This window comes from Leptonychotes weddellii, chromosome 6, assembly GCF_054177405.1.
Source record: "Leptonychotes weddellii isolate Sample4059 chromosome 6, ASM5417740v2, whole genome shotgun sequence".
NCBI lineage: Eukaryota > Metazoa > Chordata > Mammalia > Carnivora > Phocidae > Leptonychotes > Leptonychotes weddellii.
The window spans coordinates 99,579,883-99,590,580 of record NC_138374.1 but is presented as its reverse complement, the minus strand read 5'-3'; the positions used below and the strand labels follow the sequence as shown (position 1 = coordinate 99,590,580).

General features: G+C 37.7%; 1 protein-coding gene across 1 annotated transcript in view; it reads left to right on the top strand.

The window, feature by feature from the left end:
* The window catches only part of DHX9 (DExH-box helicase 9), a 52,237-nt gene that overhangs the window by 917 nt on the left and 40,622 nt on the right, over positions 1–10,698 (top strand). Inside the window, exons 2-3 of the mRNA XM_006729150.3 lie at positions 2,851–2,983; positions 3,629–3,769. Of these exons, the coding sequence (XP_006729213.1) occupies positions 2,873–2,983; positions 3,629–3,769 (252 nt within the window). The 5' untranslated portion in view covers positions 2,851–2,872. The remainder of the gene's footprint in view (positions 1–2,850; positions 2,984–3,628; positions 3,770–10,698) is intronic.

Sequence of the window (10,698 nt, the reverse complement as noted above, 5' to 3'; positions counted from 1 at the left end):
CGCTTGAGAGCAGAGATTGGGAAGAAACAAAGAAGGCCATGTTCTTGGAGTATGGTGAGAAGGAGTGAAGAGAATGGATTTTAGGGTGGCCAGAGGGGAAACGGGGATCTAGATCTATAGGTCTAGGACGTTATTTCAGTAACGCCAGGTGTGCGGTAGTGCTGGCAGGGGTTGGAGAGAAGCGAATGGATTGGAAACCCGTTTTGGAGGCAGAATTGCATGTAGGTCAGGAGTCAGACTACCTGGCTTGGAATTCTGGGTTTCCCAGTTAAGAGCTCTGTCCTCTCTGGGGCAAGGTATTCTTTGTTTCCGTTTATTCATCCCTAAAGGGGGAGAATAATCATAGTCTTATCTGTGTAATTATTGTAAGGGTTAAGGAAAATAGTCCATGTAGATGATTCTCTAAGGTTACTACTGCCTGGCGCATACTGAGAGTTCTCCAAGGGATAGCTATGGAGGATCTCGAGGGAGTGTATGACTCCCAAGTTGTGACAGGAGTAACTTGGTAGATGGCGGTGCCATTTCGGGAGATGGAAACACTTGGACTGAGGGAAGAAGGAACAGGTTTGGGGAGGAGACTTAAATTCTGTTTTTACTGAGGTGTCAGGTTAGTATTTGCACATTATTGCTGCAGTTGGATGAATTTGATTTTGGAGCTTAAAAGAGAAAAGATTAAGGTTTAAGTATATATTTGGGCATCATTAGCCTATAGTTGTTATTGAGTATAATGGAGTTAGATGAGACTGCCTAGGAAGGAAGGAATTTGATAGTGTAGTCCTTCATATTTCATGGTACTCACTCACCCTGAGGTCTTGTTTTTTTAGTTAATTATTCAGGGGTGGAATTTACAGATAGAAAAGCTTTCCACGGCTTTTCAGTTAACAGGATTTCTCCAGGGTTAGCCTGTGGCTACAGAATGAGTTTATACTGGGGTCCAGTTTTATGATGTTAAATTTAGGTGCTAACAGAATGCACTGAACATGAGGCGCTTGGGTGGCTCAGTCGGTTAAGCGACTGTCTTCAGCTCAGGTCATGATCCTGGAGTCCTGTGATCGAGTCCGACGTTGGGCTCCCTGCTTCTCCCTCTGACCCTCCCCCCTCTCGTGCTGTCTCTCTCTCTCAAGTAAATAAATAAAATCTTTAAAAAAAAAATGCACTGAACAGAAGACAAAGGTTTAATTCTAGTAATGAGGTTTCTCACAGCAAACTAATTTTTTTGCATATTTTTTCTGGATCTAAATTTGGTCTTAGATATCTTTTTTGTGTGTGTGTGTGTAAGATTTATTGTTTATTTTTAGAAGAGAGAGGGCATGTGTTTGCGGTGGGGAGGAGTAGAGAGCAAAAGAGAATCTCCAGTAGACTCCCCATTGAGCATGGAGCCTCACAGAGGGCTCAGTCCCACGACTTTGAGATCATGACCCCAGCCGAAATGAAGAATCAGGCTTAACTGACTGAGCCACCCAGGCACCCTTCAGATACCTTGATTTTAATTTAGATTCAGATTTTAGACTCACAGGCTCCATATCTTTTGGTATATTTATAAACTATATTAGAGGGAGAGTGCCAATAAGTATGGTATGGTGTACATCAAGAAAACTTAATATCCTCAAATTTTAATGAATAACAAGGCCTAAAGGAGAGATTTAGTACTTAACAGATTAGTGTTTTTAGGCTAAGTAGAGTAATATGTAGCCTACAACTTTGAGGACAGTCTGCTAGGAGACACCTCAGAATGAGAATAAACTCTGATTTACACACAAAATGATTGATGACCATTTCTTTCTTTTTTTTTTTAAAGATTTTATTTATTTATTTGACAGAGATAGACAGCGAGAGAGGGAACACAAGCAGGGGGAGTGGGAAAGGGAGAAGCAGGCTTCCCGCCGAGCAGGGAGCCCGATGCGGGGCTCGATCCCAGGACCCTGAGATGATGACCTGAGCTGAAGGCAGTCGCTTAACCAGCTGAGCCACCCAGGCGCCCCTGATTGATGACCATTTCTTAATATAGTAGTTTGACTTTGAGTTTATGCCTCACAGTAGGTGACTTGGAAAAAAACTTTCTATGCCCTTGTTTCTTCCTTTGTAGAGACACAATAATAGTATTCATTATATAATTTTATCTCCCATTGTTTGAGGATTGAGTTAACACATAAGGTGCCTATTGTAAAAAGTGGGACATTACATAAAAAGGTTTTTTTTTTTTTAAGATTTGTTCATTTGTGAGAGCACCTGCATGTGACTGGGAGGAGGGGCAGAGGGAAAGAGAGTCCTCAAGCAGACTCCCCTCCTAGCCTGGAGGCGGAGCCTGACACTGCTCAGTCCCAGGACCCTGAGATCACGACCCCAGCTGAAATCCAGAATCAGCCACTCAACTGAGCCATCCAGGCACCTCACATAAAATGTTTTTAAGAAAAGGTCAGGGGTACCTGGGTGGCTTAGTTAAGCATCCAACTCTTGATGTAGGCTCAGGTAATGATCTCAGGGAGGTGAGATTCATCCCTGCGTCAGGCTCCATGCTGAGCACAGAGTCTGCTTAAGATTCTCTCTCTTGCTCTCAAAAAAAAAAAAAGTCAAAATCACTTGGAGTCACCCAAAGATAACCATTTTGAGGGATATTTCTTTTTTAGTCTTGATTTATGCGTATAATTCAAGTCGTGTATTTTGTATACTGCTTTTTTGTACGACATGTTATAGGCCTTCCAATTATGTCATTAAAATTTTATCATAAGCAATTTTAATAGCAGTATGATAGAATATCCTGTGTTTAACCTACGTTTTCAGTTAATTCCAGTTATTGGTCACTTGTGGTGTTTGCTCATAAATAATGTGGTTTAACTTTTGTTTTCTTAGGTCGGAAGAAGACACTTGAATCATGGGTGATGTTAAAAATTTTCTGTATGCCTGGTGTGGCAAAAGGAAGATGACCCCATCCTATGAAATTAGAGCAGTGGGGAACAAAAACAGGCAAAAGTTCATGTGTGAGGTATTACAGAATACAGTTTATATTTTTGTGATTTTTTGACACTTATTTTGGTGTTAAGAGAACAATGTTTTCTGTTCAGAAACAGTAGTGTTGTATGTTATTTATGGTCGCTTGTCTGCTATTCTGTTTCATTATAAATCATTTTCAAGCGAGCATTACTTTTAAAACAATCTGATAGGTAAATTATTCTGGTTAGAACATGTATCTCCCTCAGCTGCCACAGTACCAGTAGTGCAGATTAGAAAAGTTGGATCAGCTATTTGCAGTTTCACTTATTCCTGTGGAAAGTGGAGCGATTCTTGATTGCTTCGAGTCAAATTGCTTAAGATAAATACAAATGGGGAGCTTGTTCTTGGGTCTTATAAAATCAGATTTTAGTGTGGAACATTCTGTTACAGAAGAGAATATCTGAGCCACATAAATTAATATTGTTGTTTTTAGATTAGTTTATCACTGGGCAGCATAATTCAAGCTTTTTCATAAGTCAACGATTTTCTTAGATGTGTTATTTTCTGTGTTTTTATGGAGTATATCTTCAGCATTTAACTGTTATCTCTTAATGGACTATTGAATTACCTATTTTTTAAGACCCAGAATTACCCGGGTCAATCTCTTCTAATACATTTTTTTTCTTGACTGTAAAAGGTTCGAGTGGAAGGTTATAATTACATTGGCATGGGCAATTCCACCAATAAAAAAGATGCACAGAGCAATGCTGCCAGAGATTTTGTTAACTATTTGGTTCGGATAAATGAAGTAAAGAGTGAAGAAGTCCCAGCTGTTGGGGTAAGTACTTAGGCAGGCCCAGCACTTAACATATATGTGGTAAGGTAATGCCAACCCAATATGTATAGAGAGACGGGGGTGATTTTTCAATGATGTTTTCAAATATATTGTGTTCCTTAGTGAACCTGGGAATCTTGTTTTCTTGGAGCCCAGGGATGAGTTCCTGAAGATTTTGATTTTATTGTGATTACATACCTGACTTGTGGGCTTGGGAAATTCCATTAATCTGTGTGTCTCATAGTTTTATATATTTCATTCATTCATAAACTGATTTTCAGAGCCTGTTGTGTTCTGTGTACTTCCAAAGATAACATTTTAAACAGAATATAAAAATCAGAAATACCTTAAGACAGTGTTTACTCCCATTGACAGTTCCTTATTACAGTAGAGAGAAAATTCTGTTTTGTGCAATGGCATATCATTTTACTTATATTGTGTAAGTATGCAACAGACTCCTTTCTAGTACTGTTTTTAAGAAATAAACTTTATTTCTCATTTAATTAAAAAATGAAAATTTGAGTTTTCACAAAGATAGAGGAATTCTTAATATAAAAAGATTCACATTATGATTTAAGTAAATACCTAAGGTAACTTAAATGAAACATTCAGTTTTTATAAAACCTTTAGGAATAATATCTATATCAATTTTAACAATTTATTTTCACTGTGTATTCTGACTTATTTATAAAGGTTGATATAAATGTTTTATTTCCATTGCTTTGACACAGAAATTAGACTTGTATATTATACCACTAGATAATTGATATTGGTTGGCCCATGAGCAAAATAAAGGGATTGGACAAGATGATCTTGGAGATTTCTTAGCTATGAAAAGAATGTTGCAAATATCTTTCATATGTTTGGAACATTGGCATTTGCTCCATCTTTTATGACCTAATCTGTATCTTTTAACCTCTTCCTCTTAAAGTGTAGGTCTGCTGGTGACAAATTCTTCTTAATTTTGTTATATGTGAAAATGTTATTTTACCTTCCGTCTCGCATAGTTTCACTAGATGTAGAATTCTGGTGTGCCAGTGTCCTTTTCTTTCAGCACTTGTTTTCTTCCATTGTTATCTGATGAGAAGTCAGTTATAATCAAATCATTTCCTTCTATATGTAATGTATTATTTTCTTTGGTTGCATTTTTTTTTTCTCTTTGTTTTCAAGCAGTTTGACTATGATGTGACTAGGTGTGGTTTTCTTTGTACTTACCCCGCTTGGAATTTGCTGAGATTTTTGAATCTGTAAATTTCTGTCTTTTACCAAACTTGGGGAATCTTTGGCTATTATTTTTTCAATTTTTTTTTTTTTTTTTGCCTCATTTGTTCTCTTCTTTTGGGACTCAATATGTTAAACTTTTGTATATTATCCCAAAGGTCCCTGAGGCTCTTTCTTTTTTTCTTTCTGTTCTTCAGGTTGAATGACTTCTACTGATTATCTTCAAGTTCACGGATTGTTCTCTGTCAGTTCCCTTTTGTTGTCAGCCCATCCAGTGAATTTTTTATTTCATGTATTGTCTTTCTCGTTTCCAGAATTAACAGGTTGTTGTTGTTTTCGTTTTTGTTTTTTAAGATTTTATTTATTTATTCATGAGAGACAGAGAGGCAGAGGGAGAAGCAAGGAACAGGGGGCCCGATGCTGGACTCAGTCCCAGGACCTGGGATCATGACCTGAGCCCAAGGCAGACACTTAACCATCTGAGCCACCCAGGCACCCTGTTGTTGTTTTTTTAAGAGATTTTATTTCTCTGGTGGCATTTCTTACTGTTGCATTCATTATAAGCATATGTTCATAATACGAATGTGAATTTTGTTTATGTCATTGAGCATAGTTATAATAGCTGTTTTAAAATTCTTGACTAGTAAATCTAACATCTGGATCATCTCAGGTTGGGTTCTCTTGATTGTATTTTCTCTTGAGATTTGTTCACCTTTTTCTTTCTATGTCAGGTAATTTTGGATTATGTCTTGGGCGTTGTGATAATCATGTTGTAGAGACCCTAAATAATGTTATATTTCTCAAAAGATTATTGATTTTGTTGTACTGTCAAGAAATTTGGTTGGACTCCAGACACTTATCTTTTGGGTGACAGTTTAAATCTCATTTTAGTTTTCTGATCCTTGCTAGGCAGCTTGGAGTTTGTCTTAATACTGTTGTTCAGGGGTTAGGCAGTGATTTGGGCAGAGTTTATGGAATTTGAGATTCTTCCTTCTTTCCTTCCCAGGATTGCTGCCTCATTTCGTAGCAGCGTTCATTCTTTCCTTCCCAGGATTGCTGCCTCATTTCTCTAGCAGCATTCATTTACCCAAGCTTATATTCTCTGATTGCTCAGGCCTAAAAGACTGGGTTTTCTTTGGGAGTTTTAACTGCCTCACATGGTCTTCCCTTAGGCTAAAAGCCATAATAGACTGGAATTACAACCTTTGCTATTCCTTGCTTTCTCATTTCAAGTCACCTCCATAATCTTCCAGCTTTGTTCACTTTTTAGTGCTTGCATAAATAGTTGGGGGGGGTTTTGGGGGCAGGTTTTTTTGTATCTTTTCCCCCTAGATTTCATGTTATTTGCAGGAAGGTCAATGTAGTCTATGCATTTGCCACTTTCCCTCTAACTTCCTCTGTTCCAGCTACACTGGCTTATCATTTCTCAGTGTGCCAACACCTTTCTACCTCAAGACTTTTGTATGTAACTATTCTTTCTGCCTTGAGTGCTCTTCCCCAGCCATCCTTGTCAAAGGTGCAAATCCAATGCTGCCATTACCCTGGTATTTCTTATCCCCTTTCATTGTTTCATTTTTCTTAGTAGCACTTACTAACTTCTAACCCAGTGCTTGTCAGCTGGAAGTGATTTTGTCTCTCAGGGATGTTTGGCAATGTATGGAGTCATTTTTGTTACAACTGGAAGGGAGTGTCAGCAATACTAACCTGTAATATGAGGCCAGGGATGCTGCTGAACATCTACAATGCATAAGATAGTCTCCTACAACAAAGAATTGTCCAGCCCAAAATGTCAGTTGTACTGAGTATAAAAAACACTCTTCCAACCTCATTTTTCCCCAAACTTTCATATAAGAATAAAAGTTCAAAAGAGCAGGTTTTTGCCCTTTTTTTTAAGAGTTTATTTATTAGAGAAAGAGCATGTTTGCCGGGGGGCAGAGAGAGAGGGAGAAGCATACTCCCCGCTGAGCAGGGAGCCCAGTGCTCCCTGGGCACAATCCCAGGACCCTGAGACCAAGAGCTGAGCCGAAGGCAGACACTTCACCGACTGAACCATCCATGTGCCCTGGTTTTTGTTTTGAGTTCATTTGCTGTTTCCACAGTTAAAATTACAGCAGGCACTTGAAGTTCTTTTTTTTTCCGGTTGAATGAATGAATGATGAATGGGTGAATTTGGAAAAACATCATATAACAAACCAATCCCTACTTTTAGCTACCATCTTTATCTCACCTCATTCCTGCCAAATCCTTGATCATGTCACTTACTTCATTTAGCATTTGCCCTTTCATTCCACAAATTGCTCTTCCCGAAAGTGACCTGTTTCTGAATGTAAAGGATACCTTAAAATTTTTTTATTGTGGAAATTTCAAATGTGTACAGAACTACTTCTTTGAGCTCATGTTTTCATAATTCATTTGCAGTACTTTACAGTAGGGCCAGTCATGATTCATCTCTAGTCTTTACTTTCTTCAGATTTTTTTTAAAGATTTTTTATTTATTTATTTGCCAGAGAGGGAGACCGCAAGAGAGGGAACACAAGCAGGGGGAAGTGGGAGAGGGAGAAGCAGACTCCCCTCTGAGCAGGGAGCCCGATGCGGGACTCAATCCCAGGACCTTGGGATCATGACCTGAGCTGGAGGCAGACGCTTAACGACTGAGCCACACAGACACCCCTCTTCAGATGATTTTGAAGCATATTCTAGGCATCCTATCATTCATCTGTTACTATTTCAGTTTGTATCTCTTAAAGATAATCCTTCTAAAAAGCAATAACAATTCCATTATCAAATCTAAAAAATTTTAGAATTGTTTCTTAATGTCCTCAGATATCCAGTTAATACTCAAATTTTCCTGTTTCACAAATCAATTTTTTACATTTTGTTTAAATCATGCTCCAAATGATGTCTGTGTTTATGATTAATATCTCTTTTAATCACTAGATTCTCTTACTCTCTTTCTCATTTTTCTCTGTAATTTGTTGAAGAAAGTACATCATTTATTCTTTAGTTTCCCACAGTTTGGAATTTGCAGATTACATCCATGTGGTATCACAAAACATTTCTCTGCCTCTTTGTTTCCCACAATTGGTAATTAGATCTAGAGACTTGATGAGATTCAGATTTGATGGGAGTGGAGGGGCAAGAATAAGAAAATACCAAAGGTGATGTTCTGTTCTATCAGGAGGAGGCATGTAATGTTGTGATGTTAGCAGTGATTTATGATCACTGCTTAGATTTATTCATTAGCAGTTTCCTTTGATTTTGAGCTGGAATACTTTTATAACAAGAAACCTATTATCAATAATTTAGTCACCCTGAGTTAGAGTTTAGACAGAGAAGGCGAGATAAATGATAATTTCACTTTACTTAGTGGTGTTCTATAAATATCTGTTGTCCGTCTGCTCTAACAAGTCATTTAAATCCAGTGTTTCCTTACTGATTTCTGTCTGGATGACTGTCCATTGACGTAAATGGGGTATTAAAGTTCCCTACTATAGTTGTACTGTTATCTCTTTCTCTTTTATGTCTGTTAATATTTGCTTTTTGTATATTTTCCTGGTCCTATGTTGGGTGCCTAAATATTTACGAATGCTATATCCTTTTATTGCGTTGACCTTTTTATCATTAGGAAATGCCCTTCTTTGTCTCTTATTACACTCTTTGTTTCAAAGTTTATTATCCACACACGCACACACACAAAAACAAAAAACAAAGTCTGTTTTCTGGTTGCTACCCCAGACAAATGGAAATGTTTATTTCCATTGCATGGAATATCTTTCTGTCCTTTCATTTTCAGTCTGTGTGTACTTCCATCTAAAGTGTATCTCTTGGATCACTTTTGGCCTCCCTTTGGCTGCCATCTTGTGTCCCCATGTGTGTGCACTGAACCTCAGCTGAGTGCCAATCCTATTCCCTCATGTGGTCCTGTTTCCATTCCAACAAGATGAAAGAAACTATCATGAACTGGCAGAAACTTGCCAAACTGCAAGCACACGTGTGCATTGGTGGGAAAGAAACTGCTCACCAAGAAGGTGGTTCATGGAACGGCTACAGCAGATGATAGAAAACTTCAGTTCTCTGTAAAGAAGTTAGGGATAAACAATATCTCTGGTATTGAAAAAGTGAATGTGTTCACAAACCAAGGAACAGTGATCCACTTTAACAGCCCTAAAATTCAGGCATCCCTGGCAGTGTGAACACTTTAATAACCATTATAGGCCATGCTAAGACCATGCAGCTGACAGAAATGCTACCCAATATCTTAAACCAGCTTAGTGGAGACAGTCTGACTCCTTTAAGAAGACTGACTGAAGCTCTGCCCAAACCAGTCTATGGATGGAAAAGCACCACTTGCTATCAGAAAGGATGATGATGATGATGAAGTTCCAGATCTTATGGAGAATTTTGATGAAGCTTCCAAGAACGAAGCAAACTGAATTGAGTCAACTTCTAAAGAAGATAAAACTTGAAGAAGTTACTGGGAGCTGCTACTTTATATTATGCTGCTTTTTAAAATTCTGTTCACGGATCTGATAAAATCGAGATCTCTAATATTTTTAAGGCCAAGCGCCTAGGACACTATAGCTCTTTTCAGTTTTTGCTTATACACAATTCATTCCTTGTAGCTAATTAAGCCGAAGAAGCCTGGGAATAAAGTTTGAAAGAAGATTAATAAAGTTCTTTTTGTACTAAAAAATAAACTGTATCTCGTAGGCAACATATAGGTGGTTCATGTTTTTTTATCCATTCAGCCACTCTGTTTTGATTGGAGAATTTAGTCCATTTACATTTAAAGTAATTATTAATAGGTGTGTGCTTATTGCCATTCTGTTCATTGTTCTTTAGCTGTTTCTCTAGTTTCTATTCCTTTTTCTCTTTGTGGTTTGAGGATTTTCTTTAATGGTATGCTTGTACTCCTTTTTCTTTTGTGTATTTCAGAATTTTGCTTTGTGATCATCATTACACTTACACGTAACAACGTATACCGATAATGTTTTAAGTCAGTAACTTAAGTTCTAAAGTGCAACGTTTTTACACCCCTCCACCACCATGTTTTATATTTTTGATATAATTTACATTTTTATTTTGTGTATCCTTTAATTATTAAAATCATAGTTACTTTTACTATTTTTGTTTTTTAACCTTCATACTAGTTTTATAAGTACTTAATCTATTACATTTATTATATATTAATTTTCCCAGTGAGATTTAGTCTTTCATATTTCTTCTTGTTACCAGTAAGTGCCCTTTCGTTATAGCTTAAAGAAGTCCTTTTTAAAAAAATACTTATTTATTTATTTGAGAGAGAGAGCACAAGCAGCAGAGGGAGAGGGAGAAGCAGGCTCCCTGCCAAGCAGGGAAGCCCAATGCAGAGCTCGATCCCAGGACTCTGAGATCATGACCTGAGCCGAAGGCAGACGCCCAATGACTGAGCCACCCAGGCAGCCCAAGAAGTCCTTTTAACATTTCTTGTAAGGCGTATTTAGTGGTAATGAATGAATTCTAGCATTTGCTTATCTGGGAAACTATTTCTCTCTCCTTCAGTTCTGAATGATGACTTTGCCAGGTAACATATATTCTTGCATGGAAATTTTTTTCCCAGCACTTTGAATATATCATGCTACTCACTTCTGGCCCACAAAGTTTTCACTGAAGAATCTGCTCATGGATGGGGGTTCCCATGTGTGTAATGAGATATTTCTCTTTTGCTGCCT